General features: G+C 36.4%; 1 protein-coding gene across 1 annotated transcript; it reads right to left on the bottom strand.

Annotated features, from left to right (window-relative positions):
* Nucleotides 1-1,031: 1,031 nt before the first annotated feature.
* Nucleotides 1,032-27,512, bottom strand: LOC141554483 (mesothelin-like protein). Its single transcript, XM_074286417.1, has 15 exons — nucleotides 27,418-27,512; nucleotides 26,480-26,529; nucleotides 25,091-25,211; nucleotides 23,943-24,028; nucleotides 22,860-22,989; nucleotides 22,502-22,683; nucleotides 21,086-21,176; nucleotides 17,709-17,826; nucleotides 15,391-15,584; nucleotides 14,605-14,757; nucleotides 13,562-13,695; nucleotides 10,446-10,582; nucleotides 7,742-7,836; nucleotides 7,130-7,319; nucleotides 1,032-1,419 (listed from the first exon to the last, which is right to left on the bottom strand). Exons 1-15 carry the CDS (start codon nucleotides 27,460-27,462, stop codon nucleotides 1,307-1,309), a joined length of 1,839 nt encoding a protein of 612 aa, XP_074142518.1. The 5' UTR covers nucleotides 27,463-27,512; the 3' UTR covers nucleotides 1,032-1,306.
* Between the last annotated feature and the right edge of the window lie 310 nt (nucleotides 27,513-27,822).

The raw sequence follows: 27,822 nt of genomic DNA, 5'->3' as shown, positions 1-27,822 counted from the left end.
CAGTAGGAGTCTCAGACCAAAGGAAAGCTTGTGATTTAGTCACTCTAAAACTAAAAAATCTCTGAATGGACTAATTATGACTGAGTCCAATCACTGAAATTCTCAACTATGTGTAACTCAATAAATAAGTCAGTAGAAACTGGCAGATCTTGGATCAAAGGATTGTGAACAGATCTCTCCCTGGATCATACCAGTTTGGGAGAACTAAAAGCTTGCTGATGCCCAACCTAAGCTGTGAAAGTATCAGAAAAACTTAAAAGGACAGAAAGCCAGGCTCAACACCCTTGTCCTCACATACCCACACTCACACTCCCGGAAATATCCAGACCCTGGTACTGGGGGTACAAAGTCAAAAGTCAAGAAACAGTCTGGAAGAATAAGCAAACAAAAAAGGTATCTATCTGGCCATAAAGAGCTACTAAGGTGACCGGGATCTTCATGACACAAACACAGAAGAGAATGACTTGAAAACATCTCTCAGCAAAATTTCAAAGTAATATGCAGCTTATACACAAGAAGAATAAAAAAAGAGCTAAAAATGAAAATGAGAGTATGGAAGAAAGATTTGAAAAAAAAAAAGGAATTATCAGTTTGGGAAAAGGTATTGAAGAAAATCCCAAGAAAATTAGAATTAGTAAAATAGAAAGTAATGATTATATGAGACATCAAGACATAGTAATGTCAAAGGTTTGAAAAAAATCAATGAATATGTAAAATGTCTCAGAGGAAAAAAACCAAACCAATCTGGAAAACAGATTGAGGAGAGAGAGATTAAGAATTACTGGGCTACCTGAAAACTATGAACAATAACAATAAACAAAAAGAGCCTATATTTTATACTTTAAGAAATCATAAAAGAAAACTACTTAAATATTTTAGAATCAGAAGATAAAGTAGAAATCAAAAGAACACACCTGAAAGACTATAGTCAGGATTGAAAAGTACCCCAACTCTCATTCCAGCATACTTTTCAATGTACCACAATGTGACCATATGGAATAACTAAAGGACAATAAACACAACACGAAATATGTCAAATACAACATTTCTTTCTTTTGAGAAGTTCTATATTTGTCAATATGAAGCAAATCTTACAATACCCTTGTGAGTTCTATATTTGGCAATATGAAGCAAATCTTACAATACCCAAGCTGCTGCAGTTAAAAGTTAAGGACTTCTCACAACGTATCCTTATATTCTCCATTCAAGAAACAGGTGGCAAATCACTTGTACATTGGGTAGATTGCAATTTCTCTTTTGTGCTGGTTTTGCAAATGATATGATGGTGTCGTATATTCTCAAATAGTTATGAAGCCCCCAAGGAAATCATTACTCCACAGAGGGCGAGGAGGGTAGTGTAAGAAATCTGGCTTGTGTGTTCTTTCAAGAGGGCTCCTTCCGCTCTGGAAATGGGTGGTGCTGAAATAGAACAGAGAATAGAGTTGGATCACTGGGACACAGCTGCAGGGGACTAGACACTTCAGAGAAAAAAAGAGGAGTTTTGCCATCTGCTTCTTTCTTTATAACAACACTAATTTTCTCCTCGGGAGGGAAAGTTGGATATAATTCTAGGAAGCAAATCAATGAAAAGACATTCTCATTGAATGCTTCAGTCCAGTTCTAGCTAGCTCTGCTTCTTTTAATGGAGCATGTTAGCCTTGGAATTAATCAACAATCCTTTTATTAAGCCCCTATGATGTATCAGGCACTGCTAGATTCTGGAGACAAAAATAAAGACAAAAAAAGAAACAGTTTATGTTCTCAAGTCCTCACATTCTATAGGGAGAGAACAATAGAACTACAAACAAGTATAAACAGAGTATACAAAATAAATCTAAGGTAGCTTTGGGAAGGAGGGAGGTCACAGGAGCTAGGAATAAGGTTAAAAATCTACCATACCAAAGATATAATCCATGGAACCCTCTGCTACAATATATAAAATAAACACAGAAGAGTAACTTTTGCAGTTCTTTGTATCCCCAGTACTTTAACACAATTCCTGCTACATAGTAGACACTGATAAATATTTACTGGGTAATGGACTGAAATCATCAGCTAAATTAATCCTCAACTCATTGGTTTAAACTGGTATTTCTTTTCCACAGAGAGTGAAAATATAAATGGCTACCTAACCATTAAGACTCAACTACCCCTGAAATTCTTTTTCACCAGAGCTCTCTGATGTCCCATCTGTGAACTTTATACTTCATATTTTTTAAAAATATTAATAATTTTATTTTATATTATAGCTATTTCTGCATGCAAAATATCTTTAATACAAAATAAATTATGTATATATGTATGTCTTGATGTGTATATATAATTAAGTAAATATATGGAGTAATATGTTTATATAGGAACATAAATAGGAATAAATATATTGATAGAGCAAATACATGGATATGTGAGTATATGTAGGGATGGATTTATAAAATATATGGGAGTATATATACACACATATATATAAGTATATAGTTATGTTAGAGTAAATATATATAGAAGTATGTATATACTTACATATGTAGAAGTGTATATATATATATATACGCATATATATATATATAAATATAAGCACATACACATATAATGGAATGTATATATACAAAGAGAGAGAGAGAATACACACATATGTGTAGTGTGCTTGTGTGTTGGAGTAAAATTGTGTCACAATGAATAAGTACTAGATTTGGAGTTAGGAAGACTTGGGTTCAAGAACTATTACAGATACCTACCTGGATGACCCTGAACCAGTCACATAAACTTTCTGAATGTCAGTTTCCTCATCTATAAAATAAGGGTAATAATGGTATGGATCTTGTTATGATGATTATATGGAATAAGTTATGTAAACTCTGGCAAACCCTAAGGCCTTTTATAAATGGTAGCTATTGCTGTGTATATCATTCCTTTCTAAAATTCACCCCCTCCAAATGACTTTGCAATTACCTGTAATATATTTTGCAAACACCAATAACCACCCCCAAATTTACAATTGCTTTTCTACATCTGGGTTGTATCCTTCAAGTAAAGTGAAAATTCCTTTGAAGGAAGGACTGATTTAGTTTTGTCTTTCCTTATTCAGCACATAGCATAGTGCCCCATATATCCTAGATTTGCAGATTGAAAGAACCTTTGAGAACAGTTTGACTTCATTTTACAGATGAGGAAATGGATTCACTGAGAGGTTAGGTGATGAGCCTAAGGTCATACAAGTAATAAGTAGCATAGTCTGAATTTGAATGCAGACTTTCTGACTCTTAATCTAGCACTTTCCATTACCTGCAATTGATTAATAAATACTTGCTGAATAGAATCTTATCTCGTCTCAACTTTCCTCTTTTTGCATTACTCTTGGAGCTACCTGAGGATGTTTCATATCTTACTTATCTTTGAAATGATAATTATTGCTGCATATGTAACATTTTTTACATTATAATGTGTTCTATATGAGAATAATAGATAGAGAGCTAGCTTTGGAGCTAGAAAACCTGGGTTAATTCCTATCTTTGGCACATAGCTACCTGTATAATCCTGAGTCCTAAGTTCTTAGAATTCTCTAAGAATCCTATATTGGTAAGAGGGAGTTTTCTTGTCTAAGGGTCCCTTAAACCAGTTGAAATCATAGCTCTAATACCTATCCCTTTTATACACATTTTCTCACTTGAGCCTCATAACAATTCTATGAACTAAAAGATATAGAAATAATTATTCCCATTTTACAGAAGGCTTCAACTGAGAGAAATGGAACTTGCCCAATGTCACACAGGTAGGAAATACCTATACTGAGATTTGAACCCAGATTTTCCGCATTCAGGTATAGTCTACTTGTTATCCCCAAGAAGTCTCATCTTCAGTCACAGGAGGCCTGCACAAAGGCAGTATGGTACAATGGTAAGAGTACTCAGTGGCTCTCAACTCTGATCACCTAAGTTCAAACCCTGCCTATGATAGCTACTATCTATGTGACCTTGGGACAAGTCACAACCTCAACTTACCATCCTGACTATAAAAAAGCTTTTGAGGACTCTCCCATTTAGTCCATAAACATTTATAAATCATTTATTATGTGCCAGGCATTGTATTGAACACTGGGGATACCCCCAAAAAAGGGAGCAAATGACAATCCTTATTTTCAAGGAATTCATCATGAGTGAGACAACATACAGTTATGTACAGTCAGGCTATGTATAGGATAAATGGAGATCATCTTCTAGTTCTAGATTTATGATTGTAAGAAGAGGTGGAGTCTCAATAAATGTCCACTTGAACTGAGCTCTTGAATTAGCATTGGACCTCAAATTGATAAAATGAAATCTCAATGTGCCTTGGTCTTTGTGAAGCATAGGGATTTACTGGGGAGAATAGGGAACTATGAGTCAGGAGAGCTGGGATCTAGTCCCAGCTCTAACCCTTCTTAGCTTTATTGTTCAGTTGTTTTCAATTGGTGTTTAACTCTATGACCCGATTTGGGGTTTTCTTAGAAAAAGATACTAGAGTGATTTGCCAATTCCTTCTCCAGCTTATTTCTCTCTCCAGGGAAACTGAGGTAAACAGGATTAAATGACTTGTCCAGGATCACAGAGCTAGTAAGTATCAAAGGCTGTATTTCACAATAACAGTGTTAACCAAAGCTTCTTTAACTTTTTCCATTCATAACCCCTTTTACCTGAGAAATTTTTACATGATCCTGGAATATAGCTATATAAAATAGGTATTTGAACTCAGGTCTTCCTGACTTCAGTCACAGTGCTATATCTACTGCATCACTTCACCTTTGTGACCCTGTGCAAATCATTTTAATTTCCTGTGCCTCATATCTTGATATTGTAACCCATGATACCTAACTCTCTGGGTTGGTATGGATATAAAAGATAAGATATGTGAATATTATTTGAGGAGGTTGAACACTACAATTCTATGTTTCTCTAGCTCTCTCCTTACAACACAGAAGTAGTATTGCTTAATGGTTAGAGTCTGGAGCCAGAAACCGGGAGGTTTAAATCCCTACCTCTGACAATTACTATCTGTGTGGCCACACTTTCAGATTATATTCTGTGACTATACATTTAGTCAGATTGAAATCTGTATTAATGAATTTCCCTCCCCCAGATACTTGATGCAGCAATACATTACTCACAATGGTTCTGTGAAGTTGGTAAGATAAAGTGTTGCTATGTCCATTTTCCAAATAAAGATACTGAAGCTAAGTGAGATAGTGACATCATATGGTTAGCAAGCTTTGGACTCAAACCCTGGTGTTCTTTTTGCAGGTTCAGTGATTATTCTACTGCCACACAGATGATCATATAACCTTATTTAGACCGGAGCTGGCTGATGTTTAATTTCATATTGACCATGAAGAAAGCATTTTATAAATGATGATGTAAATGATGGCATATGGCCATGTTTTACTCACTTAGAAAAGAATAAGCTCTCAACAATTTTAGAAGTATCCATCTTTGGGGCAGCTGGATGGCACAGTGGATAGAGCCCAGGCCCAGAAATCAGTAGGACCTGAATTCAATCTGACCTCAGGTATTTAACACTTCCTAGCTGTGTGACCCTGGGCATGTCCCTGAACTCCAATTGCCTCACCAAAAAAAAAAAAAAAGTATCCATCTTTATATGAGCAACTCATGGAGGAGCTAATGAACTAATTGTAGACTATTCTTATGAGTTCATTCAAAGATCTCTAGTTGCCCCTCACTTTGTCCTATTCATACAAAGATATTTGCATTGATATTTAAAAAAAATCTTATGTAGGCATGGCCTTTAGGGGCAGCTAGGTAGTACAGTGGATAGTGTTGTCTTCCTGAGTTCAAATCTTTCCTTCGACCCTTACTTACTAGATGTGTGATCCTGAACAAATCATTTTACCCTGTTTGCCTCAGTCTTCTTATCTATAAAATGAACTGAAGAAGGAAATGGAAAACCATTCCAGCATCTTTGCCAAGAAAACCCTAAATGTGGTCAAGAAGTTGGACGTGACGAACATTTTAGGCAAGCCCTACACCATATTACCCTGATCAAAATAATTTCATAATAACAGTGATAATACTTTATACCAGAGCTTCTTAAATTTTTCCACTCATGACCCCTTTTTACCCAAGAAATTTTTATATGACCCTAGGTATATAGCTATATAAATAGGTATACAAATCAAACATTTACTGATAATAAATCATAATTTTATGACCCCTCATTCAGTTAAGAGATCCTATATGGGGTTGTGAACCACAGTTTGAGAAGTTGTGCCTTATACTAAACTCCATTATTAACTTTAAAAAAAATTCTACCACTTTATTTATTTTTAGTATACATTGTTTGATTCATAAATCATGGTTGGAGAGAGAAAGCAGAGCAAAAGGGAAAAACCATGGGAGAGGGAAAAAACAGAAAAAAGTGAAAATAGCATGTGTTGATTTACATTCAGTCTCCATAGTTCTTTTTCTGGATGCAGATAGCATTTTTCACTATGAACTTTGAGAAACCTTACTGTGGCAAAACATTGGAGACCAACTTAGCTTCACTTAATAGTTCCCATCCTGACTGGCTCTACTCTGGTCAATTTGGCCTCAATACTTTAATTCCCTATTACAATCACAGGTAAAGATCTATTTTTTAGATTTTATTGTTTGAATTTTGAATGCTCAGGAACATATCTCATGTCTGTAACATTGTTCCTGTGGAATTAACTTCCTCATAACATCATTTTTATTAATATCATATATTCAAGGAATCCAATAATAATGTTAGGTCTAGTTTGACTATATTTCAGATTTGTTAATCAATAAATTCACAAACATTTACTAAGTATCTAGTAGCTACTATATGCCAGGTACTATTCTGGTTACTAGAGTCCAAATGTCCTCAAGGAGCTTACATTAGAGTATCAGAAAAAAGTACACATAAATATATGTAGATACATACAAAATATATATAGAAGAAATATAAAGTTATTTGCAGGGGAGAAGTACTAGCCTCTGGAGTTGGGGAAGGCCTCATATTGTTCACTCATATAGACTTTTCTTATTAGCCTAATTTGGTGAGGTTGCATTACTTTTGGAAGACTAAATACCACATGTACACTGTTTCGGTCATTAGAGCAATGTCCCAGGAAATTACTTACCTGATGTTAAAACAAAGAAGCCATCAGGTGTTGGGTCTGGATGTCCAGCCATAATCTTGAGCCCAATGGCATTCACTTCTGACTGGGTATGAGCCTTTACCCAAGCCTGTACTGTAGGATGCTCAACGATGGTGTTTAGTTCAGAGAGATTCATGTCAAGTAAGTCTTTTAGATTTTGAGGACTTAATTTCTATGAATCCAAAATGAAAAGAGAGAATACCTCATACTTTTGTCTTAGGTCCATCCTACGAGTAACATAGAGCAACAAGACAGTACCAGAGGTCTAGGGCTACTTAGCTCAATTGATTAAGGCACAACTTTAAGAAAATCAAGGTCATACATTTGACCATCATCACTTAACTCTTCTTAGTTTCATAAAGCATGAAAGGAAGCAATGTGGTTAAGTGGAAAGATAACCAGACTTCATCAAAAGACTGATTTTTGCCTTTGTTTCCTTTAATGTTCCTTAGGTACACCAGTTCATCTTGGAGACTAAAGTGGTAAACTTTAAAAGGCAATTGTTTATTCAATCTGTGAGCCAATGAATGGTTAGTATGAATAGCATAACAGTTGACATTTCCAATGAGAAGCCTTGTCTCCAGTATTTCCCACCTTAACCACCTCAGGATTGAGGGCTGTAAAGGTATCCATGTCCATAACTGGGGAATGAGCTGCAAATTGGATGAGATCTTCAGCTGGGGCTCCTCCTACAAGCGGAAGCAGAGGGAAAGTCCCAACTTAAACTGTTAGCCAACTGGCTAGTACTGAGTTTAGTCCAATCCTATTCACCTAGTTCTTCTGAGTTCTTTGCACAGGCCCACTTCCACCCCCATGCATATACTGGTCTAAGAAGAATCTCCTTACTGTGCCCCATAGACCCTGTACTTAGGCTCTCCCCTGATTCCTGCTGCCTGGAATACTTTCTCCCCATTAAAAGAGATCACAAGCTATCTAGTCTCACATATACCTGAGCAAGAATATCCTTTTTCTTATTTCTACTGAGCTGCAACCTACTAGCTATTTTTTGTCTTTAGTCTGAAGTTCATTCTCTTTGACAGAAAAAGCAAGCAATGTAAGAATCGAGTAGTTCTATCTTCTTTCTGGAGTCTTATCATTATACTAACCAATCTGGGCCAAGATTTTATTGCTTCTTTGATCCTCATCTTTTCTTCAATATAGCTAAAATAAACCCCAGGGCCCACCCTTTTAGATGTCCTTATATTTCCTCACTAGCCTGAATTAATTCTGAGTTTTAGTGCTCCTGACACTATTGTTACAGAGCCATACCATGTGTTTGTTTTTCAACATTTAGCTATATGACCATGGACAAGTTACTTAAACTCTGTCTCTAAGGCAACTTGCTAAAATCTATTTTTTTAAAGTTAGAAATGGGTTGTGATCTATATTACTCTACTAGTAGTGGCCAGATTTCTGGGTATCTTAAAAGTCTTAGTATATTGCTGGGCAAATAGTAGGCATTTAATATTGATTAATTGATTCTTGGGACCTCACAGTAAGATTTGAGGAGAGGATATAAACAATGCATAGAACCATTCATTTCCCCTAAAGAATCATTGATATCATTAATATAAAACTGAAAGAGACCTCAGAGATGATCAAATTGTATCCCTTCATTTTTCTAACAAGAAAACTATGGCCTGGAGAGTAGAGTGACATAAATAGATAGTCAGTAGCTAAGTTATAGTCTGAACCCAGGTTCTCTGGATCCAAATTATACGTTCTTTTCATTGTGCCATGCTACAACTATTCAAATACCTAACTAGGTATTGTACTTAAATGTATTACAAATATCATCTCATTTAGTCCTCACAACTCAGGGGGAGGTAGGTGTTATTATTGTCTCCATTTATAAATGGGAAAATGTTCCCCTCTTTCTCCTTCCTTCTCTCCCTCCTTTCTCTCTCCTTCTCTCCCTCCTTTCTTTTTCTCTTCCTTCCTGTCCTTCCTTCCTGTCCTTCCTTCCTTCCTTCCTGTCCTTCCTTCCTTCCTTCCTGTCCTTCCTTCCTGTCCTTCCTTCCTTCCTTCCTTCCTTCCTTCCTTCCTTCCTTCCTTCCTTCCTTCCTTCCTTCCTTCCTTCCTTCCTTCCTTCCTTCCTTCCTTCCTTCCTTCCTTCCTTCCTTCCTTCCTTCCTTCCTTCCTTCCTTCCTTCCTTCCTTCCTTCCTTCCTTCCTTCCTTCCTTCCTTCCTTCCTTCCTTCCTTCCTTCCTTCCTTCCTTCCTTCCTCTTTGTCTTGTCCTCTCTTTCTTTGTCTCTTCTTTATCTCTCTCATTCACTTTGTATCAAGGTATGTGATACTCTTGTTTCTTCTTGTTCTCTAGAAAAGAAAAAAAAGATGCAGAGGTTCTTTTGGCTCTTTGGGGGCTTTTTCCCTTATCAGTACTAAAAGGACCCAATCAACTGACTGTCTCCATAGGAAGAATTGGAAATAATAGGTATTTAGGTTTTGTGCTAGAAAGAAAACAGGATTGAGAGTTAAGAGACATGGGTACTATTTGTAGTAGCTTACACTTAAACATTTTGCCTTATAAAACATACAAGATAGGTATTATGTTCCCTGTTTGGAAAATCAGGGAAATTGGGTTCACACAGGGGAAATGACCAGCTCAAAGCAATACAGCTAATATGTTGTATGACTCAATGCCGGGTCTTCTAGTTCTTTCCTCTGGCACTAACTCTGGTTCTTATGGGCAGATCCTTGTCTTCTTTGTACCTCATTTTCCCCATTTGTGATATGAAGGTATAATGGTAAATGAGTTCATTCTCTCAGTACCTTGTAATTCTGTAAGATTATAGTTTCAGAACAGGTAAATATCTATATTAGTGGAGAAATTCCCCCCCCCCCCAAAAATTCCCAGAGACTAAATGATCTTTAAGTCCTTCCTAAATGGAATCTTCTATGACCCTATTAAAGTGCTGATAATGCTGAATAGGGGTAGGAAGTCTGGGAAAACTTTAATGTGGCCTGAGATTTAAAAAAAAGAAAAGATTTATTGATACTTTTTGCTTTTGTATCACAGTCATTTTTGGAAATCTGCTATAGCTTCTTGCTAAACTGTAAGCCCCTGCTTTCATCATTCTGAAATTTAATTCTTCTGGGTAACTAAGAAAAGTAGATTAGCAAAAATATCCCAAGCAGGGACTGTATCTGGCAATATATACACTTATTCTTTCCTTTTAGTCTTCCACCTCTTTGCCAAGAGAAGGGAGGAACATTTCATGATTTGTTTTGACCAAGCTAAGATCTGTGAGCTGGAAGACAAAGATCCCCTTTTTTGCTTGTGACTTTTGAACTTACCAAGTAAAGACTTTAGCATCTGATAATAGGCATTGTGTGTATTCTGGTGTTCCAGGACTGTGGCTTTCATCTGGTGGTAGAGGAGGTTTTTGTTTCTTTGAGAACACTGAGAAATATTCAAGGGTGACCTCAGCTCCCTGTGCCATTAAAAGATTTGTAATAATTTTAACTTATAAAATGAAAACTTCAACTTCTATCAAAATTCTACATCTGCATACCTCCTTATAGCATGAAAATAATTCTAGGTTCTTAAAGGCTATGATAAATGGAGTCTCTGGTAGATGCCACTGATTTAGAAAGACTTTGAGTATAAGTCCACGGATAGACTACATTTCTAATTTTCTCAGAATAAGCTTAGTTATAGTAAGAGCTTAATCCTTAAATTTACATGAAGTGAGGAGTTCACTTGGCTGCAACTCATGAAGACCATTTGCAAATGACAGAGGAATTGTGAGACATGTAAATGAAGAGAATAGTATCCAAATACCACATCAATAAAATCACAGATCATTGAAGTGCTGAGTACCTGTAACATGTTCTAAAGTCAGTCAATAAATATGTCTTGAGCACTTACTATATGCCAGGAGCTGTACTAATTGCTTCATTCTTTGGAGCATCACATGCATCCTTGTTCAGCTGAATAGCTGTGATAAAATCATAGGCAATAGCATAGGAGTCAGGAGAAATGGGTTGTAGCACTGCCCTTGTGGCACTTTGAGGGAGTTCTTTCCCATTGTTTGGGTTTCTTTTTTCTCCTTTGTAAAATGAGGGGCAAGAATCAGATTTTTAATGAGCCTTTAATTCCTATCCTCCTTTTCATATTTCCAAGCTGAAATATTCTAGTTTTTCTTATTCTTTCTATCTTAATAACATTTCATCTTCTCCCTATTCACACTCAACCCAACCACAAAAGTTGCCACCTTAGAATTGTTACCTGGACCACCATACACTTCTTAGATTGGCTAATATGACAGAAAAAGATAATGGGAAAATTGGTATACTAATGGATTGTTGGTGGAGTTGTGAACTGATCCAACCATTGCTCTGGGGAGCAATTTGGAACTATGTCCAAAGGGCTACAAATCCCTTTGATCCAGCAGTGTCTCTACTGGGTCTGTATTCCAAAGACATCATAAAAAAGGGAAAAGACTCACAGGTACAAAAATGTTTGTAGTGGTATGTGAATGTTATGGAATATTATTGTTCTATAAGAAACTATTAGCAATCTGGTTTCAGAGAGGCCTGGAAAGACTTATATGAACTGATGAAGCTTAGTGAAATGAGTAGAACCAAGAGAATATTGTCCACAGCAACAACAAGATTATATAATGATTAATATGTTGAACTTGGCTCTTTTCAACAATGAGGTGATTTAGCCCAATTCCAATAAATTTGTGATGGAGGGAGCCATCAAGAGAGGGGAGTATGGAGACTGAATGTGGATTACAACATAGTATTTTCACCTTTTTTGTTGTTTGCTTGCTTTTTAATTTTTTCTTATTTTTTCACTTTTGATCTGATTTTTCTAATTCAACATGATAAATGTGGAAATATGTTTAGAAGAATTGCATATATGTAACATATATTGGATTATTTGCTGTCTAGGGGAAGGGGTGGGGGAAAAGGAAGGAGAAAAATTTGGAACACAAGGTTTTGCAAGGGTGAATGTTGAAAACTGTCTTTGCATGTATTTTGAAAATAGAAAGCTATTATTATTAGAATTGGTACCTGGACATTTTCACATTCAATTTTTAAAATTAACTAACATAATATAAGGGAAAAGATTGTACATAATTGAGCAAATCTATTATGCTCAATTTGCTTTTCCTTTTAAATATATAATAAAGCTTCAATCTAAATTTTTTCTTTTTTTTTTCTTTCCCACCTCTTGTCCTAGAGATAAGTACTATTAGAAACACACACACATATAAACATATACATGCATATAAAAACCATATATGATTATTTATACATCAATTTATCAATTTTTTCTCCGGATACAGATAGTGTCTTTCTTCAAAAGTCCTTTATAGTTATTTGGGTATTTATATAGTTAAAATGACTTTTCTACTACCCTCCCCATATCCCAGTTACTCCCCAAGGGGAGCACTTAATAGATTCCCAAAATTGGAAGGATCCTTAGAATATTTGAGCTTAGGACTTAAAGACATAGGCATCTTAGGACATAGAACACAATAGTGTTTGAACTGCAAGGGATCTAATAAATTAACTAATTCTAGACCCTATCCCACTTTTTCTTCTTTTTTAATAGATGAAGAAACCAAGTTGGCCCAGGGAAGGGGAAGTATCTTGTTAAAGGTCATACTGTTTTTAGTGGTGATGTCTGGGCTAAGAACCCACATATGATTATTCCAGAAAAAAAAAAAAAAAGAAGAGGCTCCAGGAATATAATCCTATTACTTTGCTTGGGAAATACTCTTAGTACTTCAAATCCATATGAAAAGGAGGGGATGATCTGAATTCATAGAGCTTGGGGAAAAAGACTTGGGAGCCAAGACACAGATTGTATGTAGCTCATGTCCCTTTCCTGGACATCTACTAGCTCTTTTATTTTCTATTTTTAATGTCTTTGGGTTTGAATGAATGCCCTGGGCACTAATTCCATTTAGCTGCCCCTCAGACACTCCAGAGGAAGCATGGAAAAGAATGTTGGACTAAGAGGTGAAAAGATGTGTTTAATTCCCACTTCAGGTGCAATGACACTGGGAAGGTCACTTTATTTCTATGAACCTATTTTCTCATCTGCAAAATGTGGATAATAAAACAATTCTCTCATTCCTGGAGTCAGGAAGACTGAGTTCACACTCAACTTCAGATACTTCCTAGCTGTGTGACTGGGAGATCACTTAAATGGTTTGCCTCAGTTTCCCATCTGTAAAATGAGGGTAAAAATAGCTCCAGGGTTGGTGTGAGAATAAAATTAAATAATAATTGTAATGTTTAGTACAGTGCCTAGAAAATTGTAAGCACTATATAAATGCTGCTATTATTGTTTTTATTATTTTTTATATATAAAGTGCTTTGTAAATTTTAAGGTGCTATGTCAATGTGAGCTTAGATGATTGTAAACAAGATAAAAATAACTTGAATTATACCTGATGGCTTCAGGACTGATTTGCTTCAGCAGATGGTCTTCCAGAGCACAGATGTAAGGATCCAGTGCAGTGAGGATGGTCCCTTCTAGCTGGGTATGGTTTCCTTTTAGGTACTGGTTGACCATTGCATTGACCTATGAATACATACACACACCATGTAATTTTTTCTGGCCAAAATTCAATGCTTTCTTCCCTCTCCTTTCCTTGCAATGTCTCAGGTCTGTTGCTGGTGGGTACAGTGCCGCATTTTGGAGCATTTTGTTTGTCGGAAGAAGAAAGGGCTGTGTAGCAGAGTAGTTTAATGTTTCATCACCATTCTCTAGTTGCTTTCTGGAAAAACCTCCTCTCTACATTCAGATTATAAGAAAGATTCTGACTTCTTTTGTATCTTAAACATAGCACAAGCTTAGGCACATACTGAGTTCTTTATAAATGCCAAAGGAAGGAAATGAGAGGAAGAGGGGAAAAGGAGTCTTGAAGACACTTCCAGGGATCCATAAGGTCCCATAAGGGATCCATAAATTTTCATGATATTAAGATGTTTTAATTTTTAATATAATTAATATGGATACCTATAACCCACATTTAAAAAAGTATGTGTCAGGGGTGTTCAATAATTTTGTAAATGGGTTCTGAGGCCAAAAGTTTGAGGACCCCTGTTGTAGCAGATTTTCTTGCTTCTATTCTCTCCCTAATCTAACCCCTTCTCCATATCTCCTTAAAGAAGCCTCCCTAGTCCTTTTAGTTGACAATACTTTTTCCCTTTTGAGATATCACATAGTATTACAAGCTTTAGAGGCAGCTAAGTAGTTCAGTGAATAGAACACTAGGCCTCAAGTCAGGAAGAGAGCTGAGTTCATTTACTAGCTATGTGACTCTGGGCAAGTCACTTAACCCTGTTTGCCTCAGTTTCCTCATCTTTCAAATGATCTGGAAGAGAAAATGGCAAGTCACTACCATATCTTTGCCAAGAAAACCCCAGGACTTCATGTCTTTGAGGCTAACTCTCTTCACTATGCTATTGTGCCTTTCTGTCTTCTTACCTTTTCATCCTGATTTAGCCAAGAAGTTCCTCTCAGGAGGGCGACTAAAGTATCAATTGCAGTGATGTTCCACTTGGCCATCTCTGCAGGTTGGTATGCTTTGGTTATGTGGCCCAGGAGTGGAAGGTAATCTTCGGGAAGCACTTCAAGCATCTATTTCAAGACATGTTACTGTGTGACAAAGCTAAACATGATCTCAGGTATTTTTTAGTTTAATTTTTTCCATTTTAAAAAAAAGGTCTAAACTCATTAACTATCAAGAAAACACAATTTAAAAATGATTGTATATAGATCCATAAGCTCTACTATAAATTGCTTTTAAAATGCATATATTGTCAACAAAGCATTTCTATAGTTTTTCTTTGTCTCATGAACTCTTTTTATTTTGTATTTCAATTTGTTGTTTTTATATATTGTCAGTGTATATATTGTATATATTATATTGTATTTATAATATTGTATATATTGTTCTGATTCTGCTTTTTTTTCCCCATATTTTTTGGTATTTGTTATTCTTTTGGTATAACTGTACTTCATTAGATGCATAAACTTGGTTTGCTTTATAGAGGAGGAATATCAGGTATATGTAGAGAAAGATTAACCCAAGTCAGACAGTAAATTAATAGAAGAATTGGGACTAGAATCCAGGTCTCCATTCACTGTAGCACATTGTCTCCTATTCAAGGGGAAAATGTATGGATTTGACAGTGCTATGCAACTTTTTGGATTTGTGAATTGTCTAGTTATGCATCTCATCTCTCTCATTCATAACCAGCACCACTCTACCTTATCTAGTTTCATCTTCAGAACCTGGAGCAGGGGATCCTCAAACTCCATACTCCCAAATATCTCCAAGTGGTTTTTTAGGATGCTGTCCGGCAAGCAGGCTTTCAGATCACTACTTGAAGTGTATCTGGCAGCTATCATGTCTCTTTCCTTCCTTACTTTATCTGCTGTTAGTGGGACTCCAGGACAAGCTGCTGTGGCACAAAACAAAATTAGCCAGGAGTGACTTTCCAGAAATGCAAAACTTTCCTTTCCTTTAACTACCCAATAATCTTTTCTCAGTCTCAAGCCTTTGTGCTGGGCTTCCTGCAGAAAGAGACCACTTATATCCTTCATGTGAAATGTCTGGAAGACTTATGAATTTAGGGTCCTGGCATTCAACACCTTCCACAGTCTGGCTCCAACTTACCTTTCTAGTCTTATCTTATGTTATTTCCCCATACTCTGTTTTCCTTTAACTATTTTCTGTCCCTATACTTTTTGCTCCCATCCTTTTTTATATCAAAAATTCTTCTTTATCCATTGAGATATTCCTTTTTATTTTTTGGTAGGTCCAATTCAGGTGCCTTATCTTCCATGTTCCTCTATGAAACATTATTCTATCACCATTCTTGCTTTTTACCCAGCCCCAATTGAAAGCATTCTTCAGGTTCATGTTTAATTTACTCTAATGGTATCTAATGAAATCCTCCTAATCTTTATCCTCTGGACAGTCTTGTCAGTGGGAATGTGAACTCAGAAGACGCACCCATTGGTCTGACTAGGGGAGAGCCCAGCAGCATGGACGCCTTCAGTGTTCTTTGGATTCCCATCTGCACTGTATGCATCTACTAATATCACATTAGAATTTTTTTCAGCTTCTCTGTCACATTGTTGACTCATATTGACTTTGTAGTTCACAAAACTTTCAGATCACCTCATACAAACTACAACATTAGATACTTACTTTTATTACATACTTATTGAATTTCATTAAACACAATCTTTCCTTCTCCATTCAAACATTTCCTGAAAAACATTTATGTGGAAGACTCTGAGTTTGGGATTATGAGAGAGATAAAAAGGAATGACATGCTTCCTTCCCTCAGGGAGCTTACAATTTAAGAGGGCTAGTCGCAGGAAGGGGGAGAGACAGAATATAAGAGTATAAGATAGGAACAGAGCAGATTGTTCAGGTCAGTCTTGGCTAAATATATTAAGGAAGGTTCCCTAATGGAGGAGCAACTGAGCTGGGCCATAAAGGATGATAATAATAATAATTGACATTCACATACTACTTTAAAATTTGCAAAACACTTTATATACATGATTTCATTTGAACTTCACAATAATCCCAAGAGGGAAGCATTACAGCTCCATTTTGCAGATAAAACAACTGAGGTTCTGAGAGATTAAGTGATCTGCCCCATGGTCACCCAGTTAGTACAAATCAGAGCCTTTCCTGATTCCTAGGTCTAATTATACTTGCATTATCTACTTCACTGTATAAGCTGCAAAGTACTACATAAATATAAACTCTTATTATGATTATTATTGTTATTTCTGTAACCTTTAGTATTGTTCAAAATTAGGCAACTCTATAAAAAGATAATAGAAGACTTTCCTGAAAAACTGAAAAGGAAGTAGCCTATGTCTTAGTGAGGGAGGGTCATGATCATAGGCAGAGATTTAGAGCTGGAAGGAACTTTGGAGGTCATCTGATTTAGTTCCTTCATTTTACAGATTTGAAATTTTGCACTCACCTAGATCATTCATAGTAAAGCTGGGATTGGAATCCAGGTCCCTGAGATAGAATCTCAGGTGCTTTTGCATGATATCATTTTTGATGGTATGAGAAAGTGCTATAATTAGGAAATCTAAATTCTCTTTGGGTTTATATTGATAGCTTGCTGCATGACTTTGGGAAGCTCCTTCTTTCTGGGATGTAGTTTTCTTCATGGGAACATGGGCTAGTCAAACTAGTATACTTCTAAAGTCTTTTTTGGTTTTGATTGTCTATGTCTGCTTATGACTTTTTTTTTTTCTCAATAGTATTTTATTTTTCCAAATACATGTAAAGATAGTTTTCAACATTTATTTTTGTAAGACTTTGTGTTTTAAATATTTGTCCCTTCCTCCATTTCTTCCCACCTCCCAAGACAGCAAGCAATCTGATAGAGATTAAATATGTACAATTTTTTATGTGTATTTCCTTATTTTCATGTTGAGTAAGAAAAATCAGAATGTTTATTTCAAGAAGCAACGACATTTGAGCAGAATATATAGGAAGAGACTAAGAGAGATAGGAAGCCCAGAATTTCAGCCTATAGATTACCTACTTGTGTCCCTTTTGTTCCTTTTGGATCCTCTGAGTTGTTTCAAACTGTTTGTGAACTGTTCTTTGTTGTGGATCTTTAGCCAACTCAAGAAATTTGGAAAAAATTGTGTCTTTGAGATCTGTGGAACAAAGGAATGATTTTAGGAAGAGACGGGCACTTAGGGCAAGAATTTTTTTTTTTCAGTTATTTTTCAGCTGTATCCAAATCTCCAATGACCCCATTTGGTGTTTTCTTGGTAAAGATACTGCAATGGTTTACCATTTTCTTCTCCAGCTCATTTTACAGATGAGGAAACTTAGGAAAACAGGATTAAGTGACTTGCCCAGGGTCATCCAACTAATTTGAGGGTAGATTTGAACTCAGGAAGATCTTTCAGGACCAGCACCCAATCCACTGGGTCACGTAGTGACCCTTGGGGCAATAATACTTGGTTAAATCATAGGCATTTTTATTAGCCATTTGATCTTTACAGCAGTCCCATGAAACAGATAATGCAGAGGTTATTATCACCATTTTACAGTTGGGAAAGTTGGGGATCAGAGAGAAGAGACTTGCCCAATAGAAGAGAAAGCCAGGACTGAAACACAAGTCACCTAACATTAAATCCTGATGAGGGAAATTAGAGGTAGAAACTAGCCCAAGAAGAGATAAGAGAAGAAGCACGTCTCATGTGCTTCACATTTCCTTTTCCAGCTTTATAGACCTTCCCTATCCTCCATCCAAGTCAAACCTGTTTGACACAAGCTGTTGTGGACCTATAAATTAAATAATAATGTTAACATTTATAATGATTGATCTTAATATAGTATTACATTTTACATGTGATCTACATGTTATCTGATTGTCACATAAATCCTATGAGATAAAGGAGATATCATGTCCATTTTTACAGATGAGAAAACTGAGGTTCAGAGATGAGAAATTATTTGCCCAGGATAACTTAAAAAGTACATGCTAATGTTATGAGATGATCAGCTATGAATAACTTTGCTATTGTTAGCAATACAATGATCCAGAACTACTCTGAAGGATTTTTGATGAAAAATCCTATCTGTAGCCAGAGGAAGAACTGATTATGTCTGAATATAGATTGAAGCACACTTTCTCTCTCTCTCTCTTTTTAACTTTCTTTTTCTTGAGGGTTTTTTTGGGAAGGGATCTATATTTTCTTTTACAACATGATTTATGGAAATGTTTTACATAACTTCACATGTGCTTTCTTAATGTGAACTGGAGATAAGGAGGAAGAAAATATGAAACTCAAAGTATTAAAAAACAAATGTAAAAAATTGTCTTAAATGTAACTGGGAAAAGTAAAAATGTTTTTCTAAAAAAGCACACACTAGATATGATTTGAGCCTTGGGCTCTTCTTTTCACTATACCATTTGCTGTAAGATATTCTGATTGATAAGAACTAAATGGGATTCTCACCTCTCTCCACCCTCAGAGGGCTACTTGCATATTCACAAAGAATTCTAATGAATTCAGATGAATTCAGATATGAATAGCTTTTTGGTGGAAATTGGAGGTAGCTCTTTTCAAGATCCTTTTCATTCCTCCATGTAATATCTCTATGAACAGGTAGATGGAGGCAGTTCACAAGTAAAAAGAAAATTCTGCTTCTTTTAAGATGTTTTTCCTGATCAAGGCAGTTGCATGTTGTCAATAACTGCCCTGGATTCCCCTTCCAACCAGACTTTTACTGGTCCCTAGATAGAAGGGAAATGCTGAAGCAGACATCTGAGTATTTACCTGTGTTTGAAAATGACTCGAGATGATTTCCCAGAGGGCATTTAGCACAGTGTGAAACAGACTGGAGATTTTGGTTTAAGTCTAAGCTCTAGCACATAGTGGTTATATGATCTTGGGCTAATCATATTCCTTTTCTGGGCCTCAGTTTCTCTATATATAAAATAGAGTGAAACTAGATGATTTTAAAGATCCCTTTTAGCTCTAAATTCTTTGTCAAAGTAGAGACAGACTGAAATAACAATTGAATACAATTGAAGTCTAATAAAGCCCTTAATTTGATATTCTAGATTTTCCATGAGCTGGCACCAACCTGACTTTCTAAGTTTATCTTTTATTAGTCCCCTCATATTCTTAATGCTCCAACAAATTGGGCTCCCTACCTAAAATTCTCTTAATTTAGTTGCTTCTTTCTCCTAGAAGGCCCTTCTCTCCAGATCCACCTTTGAAAATCGGATCCATCCTCCAAGTCCAAATGCCACTTGCCCTTTGCTGCCATCTATCCTAGTTAGAACTGAGTTTTTCCTCCTTGGAACCGCCAGAGCATTTTATCCAACTCTTTCTTAATGCCCTCATTCCCTTCTGCCATTATAGCAATCTGTGTCTTTATTTTACTCTCTTATGAGGGCAGACACCAAGTCTCCTTCCTCTCTGCCTCTTCTATAGGGTACAGAGCAGGGCCTGGCACATAATAGGTAGCTAATAAATATTTAGTGAATGAATATAATTGCATACCAACAAATCAACCATTAATATCTATGTTAATTTTTATGATAAGCTCTCTGAGAGTAGAGATTTTTTCATTCATCTTTGTATACCTAGCATTCAGCATAGTCTGACACACAGTAGGTATTTAATAAATGCTTATTGATTATCTTTCCCTCCCAGGTTTTATTGAAGGAAGAATGTGGAGCAGGGTAGGGGAAGTGATTTATGGGGTCCAGGAACAAAAACGGGAATAGAAAGACTGATTGTGACTGATTCTTAAAGCAAAAACAAAGAAATAAGTTAGAGGGAACTGAGAAAGCCAAGTCCCACTGGTGAGTCATTAAGTCCCAAAGATAACTTTCATTGTAAAATTAGAGGATTATAGATATTCAGAACTGGAAGGAGACCTTGGGCGTCATTTAGTCCAACTCCCTTATTTTGCATATAATAAAATTGAGGTCCAAAGAAGTTTAATTTGCCTAGTGTCACACAGCTACTTAGTGGTAGATTCTCAATCAGCATACTTTCTATGCTATCACATTTTCTCTCCTTTTAAGATCTCTTCTAATTTTCCCATTTTGTGCATTACAGCCCCAATCCAACCCCTCTGCCTGTTTCCTGATGACAATCTCTACAGAAATGAGTGTTTGCCACCAGGGATGGAAGAAAAGACAGAGAGAGATCTCATCTTGTTCTATAGGAAGCCTAAGGGTGGGAAGAGAAATTCAGGTGGGAACCAAAAGGAAACACATGGGAAGTCCATGAAAGAAATTAAAGGATTGACTGAAGGGCAGTTTTGTGAGTAAGATTCCTGGAGGCTTCCATTGGTTAGAAATCCCATACCCTGATACCTCTCCTCCACTCTCCTTTGATTCAAAGCCTATAATAGAACCATGCTCTGAAGACCATTGCAAAGTACCTCAGGGATTCTCTGGAGGATTTTGCTTTCTAAGATGCTGGCAAGATTACCCATCTTCTGCAGGGTGCTGGCTGTCCATGTTGATGGAGACCTATGGGGGAAAGAGATATAGTTCACAGGAACTAACTTAAAGAGTTCTTGTGTTGCTCTTGGATGTTCTATTAGCTCCTTGTGTGACTTCAAACTATTCATTTCCCTCTCTTAGATTCTTAATTTTATTGTCTGTACTATGGTGGTGAGGTTTTTAGCCAATGTTTTCTTTCTTTCTTTTTTTAAATGTTTATTGATTAATTGATTTTACAGACTAGGAAACTGATGCACAGAGTTATGTTTGGTTATGATGCTACAGCATATGGTCAAGATCTTCAATAAGGAAATGATGGAATTCAAGAGGCTTATAAGTTAGCTGATGGATGGAAAGCAAACCTAGGCCAAGTTGGATAGGATTTACAGCAATATTCCTGGTGGACTTGTATCCTTGTACTAGGAAAAGTGGATATGGACACAGTGAGCATTTCTTTTTGGGTCCCCAAGTTCCCAAGATGTTCAACAGTGTTCGATTAAAACATTCAGCTGTGGAGCTACTTATGGATGTCACCTGCCAAAGCCAATATTTTCTTGAGTACTTTGGTCTCACATCTCTCCTTCAGTTTAGAATGTATCCTGGTAGAGAATCTGCTTTGAGGGTATGTTCCTCATAGGCTTTCTTTCTTTCTCTTTCTCTCTTTCTTGGAGTTAAGTGATTTGCCCAGGGTCACACAGCTAGAAAGTGTTAAGTGTCTGAGTCAGATTTGAACTCAAGTCCTCTTGACTTCAGGGCAAGTGCTCTATCCACTGTGCCACCTAGCTGCCCTTCTCAAAGGCTTTTGAATGGAGATGTGATATAATCAGACTTGAGTTTTAGACATATCAGTTTGACAACTGTGCATGAAAAATGGACTAAACAGGGAAATCCTGGATAGCCAATGATTTCTAAGATTCCTTATACTCTAAGATCCTTCTGGCATTCTGTGTTCTGTGTTCCGAGGTGCCTTGGATATAGGTTGTGGATGTGGGACTCATCTAATTTCTTAAATGCACACTTTTGTGAATGGATTGGAATGGTGAGCAGACTCTTGAAGAAGGACTAAGTCTAGTGTTTTCTAAGGGTCAAATTTGGTGCTTTGGATTGCTCAAGAGTATATCTATACTGTTGGTCAACAAAGGTGGCCATTTGCTCTTACTGATATGGACATAGAATCAGATTCTAGGGGCAGCTAGGTGGTGCAGTGGATAGAGCACCAGCCTTGAATTCAGGAGGACCTGAGTTCAAATCTGGTCTCAGACACTTAACACTTCCTAGCTGTGTGACCCTGGTTAATCACTTAATAACCCCAGCCTCAGGGGAAAAAAAATCAGATTCTAGTACATACATACCCAAAGATGTCTTCCAACTTATGCTGAATGGCTGTCACTTGAGATGGAGTGAATGATGAACAGGGCTGTAGCACTTGGAGTACATAAGGGTCAGATTGTATAATTTGTGACTCATTCAAAGTGCAGGACAAATTACCCAAAATTTGTAGATTTTTCTTGGAAAGAGAGTCACTTGAAATTCCCTGAAAGAGAATAGGGAAAGGAGACAAATAAACAGAAAAACATAATGTATAAAAATGCAGTTAGGAGTTGTAGGTCACTTTTCTCAAAGCTTTTTTTTTTTTTTTCTTTTTTTTTTTTTTTCCCTTCAGAACTTCAGATTCTATAAATTTCTAGGTAGAGGCAAAAAGTCACTTACCAGGCAATGCTCAGCCTGGTCCATGAGAGTTTTCCACTTAGAAGCCTTTTCTTTCAAGATGTCAAAATGAATCTGTCCAATTTGCCTAAAATATTTTTCACAGTTGTCTGGGTCAAGTTCTTTTTCCATCCTGAAAATGATAATAAATAATGAGAATTTTAACTAAGAGTTGAAATCTAGATCTCAAGATAGATAGTCTATGGGGCCAAATGTTCTCATGTTCTAGGGTTTCATAGCCTGGAAATGCCAGGATTTAAAGACATCCAATGTAGGAAGGTCCAAGACAGTAGAAAAGAGCTTAGAATTAATCTAATCACAGAGCTATAATTAATCTAATGACACAGAGTCACCTTTTGGTGGTTTCTGCCCCAGATTTCTGGCTGCTTATAGTTCACAATCTGGCACATAAGACTTCTCCAGGAGAATACAGGATACATCAGGAGACAGACACCCAGGGAATGCCAGTTAGGAGCCACAACTCCATAGCCACATTTCTCTACCATGTAGAAATCTCTTCTCCCTTTGGTATTTCCTTTCATGACAAGTAACTTTGAAACTGCAGTATTAAGAGAAAGTCTAAAAACATCAGGGCAGATGTCCTGATTCTTTCTGATTTCATCTATTATTCTGCAAATAACTACAATCAATGTATTATTCTTCAGGGCTACTGCTTGTCAGTCCCCAAGCCAATAAGCTAGGAATTCTTATATTTGTGGCAAATTTCTTTCAAGTGGGACAGAATGGGAACAGTGCAAAGAACTAGCTGATAAGTGGATAGATAGAAGGAATGATAAGTGATAATAACAATGGGACAGAAGAAGCCTGACTATGGCTGAAAGATCTGGGAAAGATAATCTATTTCTCAGAGGACCCTTGGAAAAGAGATCTTGGTGGTAGAATTATGGATGACAATTGTATTTCATGCTGGCCTGGGCTGGGAGAGAACTACAAGGTATTTTGGGGTAGAGCCTCATTTGTCTTATTCCAATTACTTTTTTAGGCAACCCAAAGGTTCAGCTGCCCTGCCTTCTCCAGTAAGGTAACAGCATGGAAAGAAGAACAAGATTTGTAGGAGAAACTCACCCCAAATAAATCAGGATATCAGCAGGATATTCCTCAAAATCTGATGGTGTGATGAGCTCTATTAGTTTCTTGGCTGTGCAGCTGAGCTATAAAGAAAATTGGAAAATCTGATGTTGCCATTCAAACAATTCTAGTGAAATGGAAGACTTTTCTTTTAAAAATTATATTGATATCTCATGTGTGTGTATGTGTCTTTCATTTCCCAATATATTCCTTCCTTCTACATCCAAAGAACCATCCCTTATAACAAAGAATTTTAAAAAAGGAAAAAAAAAGTTCAGAAAAACTAACAACAGTTCAGGCTCAGAGTACATTCAGTGTTCTACATGCATAATCCTTTACTTTCACAGAGAAGGAAGGGAAGTACATTTTCTTATTTCCTCTTAAGCTTAGTCATTATAATTACAACATATTTGTTTTATTTTTTGCTTTTTTATGGAAGGTTTTTTTCCCCCGCAGCTGAGAGCAAAGTTTGAGTTGTTTTCCAAATCAAACCTCTTTGTAATAGTTTTCTTTTTTGGTCATATGAAAAATGTCAAAAGGATATATATATATACATATATATATATATAATATCTGCAGTAATTAATATAAAAATCACAGAATCATAGAATTGTGAGATATTAGAACTGAAAGGGACCCAATGTATGGAAAACAAAGCCTATTCCTTCCAGCTTGTCAGTCTAACCTGAATTCTGATTTTAAGCTGGACTAGTCTGTATAGAATGACTAAGTGGACTTTCAGAATGTTTGCAAAAAGCTGGGGTTAGAGCATTTGGAAGCTAGTATTCATAAATTATTATTATTATTATTATTTTTATTTTTTTTATTCATTTTTCCAAATTATCCCCTCCCTCCCTCCACTCCCTCCCCCCGGTGGCAGGTAATCCCATACATTTTACATGTGTTACAATATAACCTAGATACAATATATGTGTATTCATAAATTATTAAAGAGACTATATCTATCTGAATCCATCCAAGGTTTCATCACACTGGCTATCTCCTGAGCTAGTTTCCAAGGGATTAAATACTAAAATTAGGTAAGAAGGGTGTGTGTGTGTGTGTGTGTGTGTGTGTGTGTGTGTGTGTGTGTGTGTGTGTATCTGCTGGGGATGGGAGGAGAAAAAGGAGACATACTTACTTACCTGGCTTTTGTCTATTCTGATATGTTTACTGGCCAAGACTCTGATAAGCTCAGCAAATTGACTCTGGTTCAAGAAGTTGGCTGCTCCACAGCTGAAGCCCTGTAGCAGACTTGAAGACAGCCTAGACCCCCCCCAAAATCATACCATTTGCACAGGATCCAGAATTCTCTGCCCTTATACTTGGGGGTCATGGATCAGTAAACTGTGGATTATCTTTTGAATGAGAAGGTAATACTTGGGAAAATTCCAATGGAAGGCATTGTGACGGTAGAACAAAGAGCCCTGGCCTTGGATTTAGGGGATCTTGGTTTCAGTTTTAACTTTAATATTTACTAGTCAATTTGTGTGACTCTAGTCAATTATTTTCTCTATCTGAGCCTCAGTTACCTCATCTGTAAAATTAGTGGAAGATAATAATCTTTGTCTTGTGTCTTTCAAAGGACATTTGTATGGAAAGTGTTTTGTAAACTATGAGAAATGTGAGCTATTATTATCATTATCATTATTTTTCTCTTCTCTTTGGTCTTAGTTTCAAAGGCTTTTTATAGTGACTTAGGGAAGAGCTCTCTGCTCTTGTTATCAGTGATCATAAATAGTTCCTTCTTCCTCTTCACAAACTTTAAGTCACAGCCCTCTTGGAGTCCCCAAACTTCTGACCTTTAGGACCAAGGAGAGACACAAGTGAGAGATGTGTTTGAGCATAAGCAAAGTTGGGACACACTGCTTTGTATCTGGGCCTGGAGTCCCAGGTGGATATTCATCCACTCAATCAGTATTTGTTAAGTATCTATTTTGTGCAGATCTTTGAGTTAGTCACTAAGAGATACAAAATTAAACAAGAATTTGTTATCTTCAAGAAAGGAAAAAAATTTATTAAATACCTATAAGATGCGGAGCACTTTATAAATATTATCTTGTTTGATTTTCACAGCAATCCTGGGAAACAGTGGCTATTATTATCTATTATTATCTTCATTTTACATTTGAGGGAACTGAGGACAAGTAATTTATCCAATTTATCCAGTTATAATCAAGTAATTTATTTAATAATAAGTTATTGAGCCTGGATTCGAATTCTGGGGCTTGTAGTCTAGTAGGGAAATAAGATATATAAATGTAATGCAAATTATTTTTTAAATGAAGAAGAGAAGGACAAAATGCTATGAAATACATATGAAAGAGAATATTTCTGGCTGATGATAATTGGGGAAGACAGAATGGAGAAAATAGTATTTGAGTTGGATCTTATGAGCACTACAAACTTTCCTTTATTAATGTAAGGATGGGATTCAGTGCCAGTCACCATAGATAACTGGTTAAAAGGAGCACATGTAAATAAGGACTCAGAAATAGGCCCCCTATGTGGGACCTGGGAATTAGTCAACTTACTGTGAATATTTTAGAGGAGATTTGAGCACAGTTTGGAATAACACTTGGGCCTATGGGAAAGACAGAGGACAAATTGCGTGTTAGTGTGAACTGGGTCCTGTAGCCCATGAGAAAAGACATCATGGTCTTGGGATCAAAAGATCTAAATTTGAGTGCAAGTGGTCAAGCCTCATGAAAACATGCAGTGAATATTCAAATAATATGACTATTAAATAGAACTTATATATGTACATACATATGTAAACACACATGTAATGTATATTTATGTACATACACATTTTTGTATATGCACCTATATATAGTTATTTGAGAAGAAAGATAACACTAAGCACTAACTACAAGGGGAAGTAGGAAGGAGTTCTAGTACAAGATGGCACATGTAATGATCCTTGAAGGAAACTCTGGATTGTTATTTACAATGCACTTGCTCACTGGAAAAGTTTGAGCATTTGAGTCTTTCAAATTCTGCTCTGAGAATCCAATGAGAAAACATATGTAAAATCCTTTGTAAACCTTAAAATTTTTTAAAAAATAAAATCAGTTATTATTCTCCTTATTTCTTTAGGAAATCTTTCTGGTCTCCTTCTTCATTACAACCACTCTCCATAAAAATGGAGAAGTGACCAGACTGTATCATAGTTGATATTTCTATAGCCCATCACAGTTACAACATCATTTTAAATATGTAATCTCACAACAATAATTATAATTATAATTTTTTGTACTTATATAATGCTTAAAGATTTACAACGATGTGCTCATTATGTCCATTTTATAAAAGAGGAATTGAAGGGTAATTTGCCCAAGGTCCTGTAATTGATTAATGGCAGAAATGGAATTCTAACCCATGATCTTTTGTACCTAAAATCAATGCTTGCTTCTCTCTCATTCCCAAGCTATATTACCTCTTCTAGGACAATCACATTGATGAAAACTACCTGGGCAGGTGTCCACAGCATTTTGTTGATTTCATTAATGTCCATCTGGGAAGAAAGCAGCTGAGACAAGGGAATTTGGGAGGCCAGAGCAGCTGGAACTCTGGGAAAAACCTTTCCTTCATTCCTTTGTAAGATCTGAAATACAAAGCCCCACAATCTCTCATGAAAATGCAGCTATTTCCATAAAAGAACAGTTAGCTTCTGCAACCTATGCACACCCCTATCAGTAACTCACTGGGGTCACAAAACAATGAATAAATAAAAAAGTATTTATTAAGTGCCTACCATGTGCCCAGTGCTATGTTTGGCAATGGGGATGCCAAAAGAGAAACTATTCCTGTCTTGAAGTAGCTTATTATGTCATATAACACGGGCAACATTGCAGTCACATTAAGAGGCTGAGAT

Source organism: Sminthopsis crassicaudata, chromosome 1 (genome assembly GCF_048593235.1).
Source record: "Sminthopsis crassicaudata isolate SCR6 chromosome 1, ASM4859323v1, whole genome shotgun sequence".
Lineage (NCBI taxonomy): Eukaryota > Metazoa > Chordata > Mammalia > Dasyuromorphia > Dasyuridae > Sminthopsis > Sminthopsis crassicaudata.
Note: the sequence above shows the minus strand (reverse complement) of the source record. Positions and strands in the feature narration are given on the sequence as shown.

Excerpts from the sequence above, each read along its gene's own strand:
- LOC141554483 (XM_074286417.1), bottom strand. The coding sequence starts at position 27,462 with ATGGACATTAATGAAATCAACAAAATGCTGTGGACACCTGCCCAG. Across the intron at positions 24,029-25,090 it reads TCAGAATAGACAAAAGCCAG|CTCAGCTGCACAGCCAAGAA; the intron begins GTAAGTAAGTAT and ends TTTTCTTTATAG. Across the intron at positions 10,583-13,561 it reads ATCAGTCCTGAAGCCATCAG|GGAGCTGAGGTCACCCTTGA; the intron begins GTATAATTCAAG and ends TTAATGGCACAG.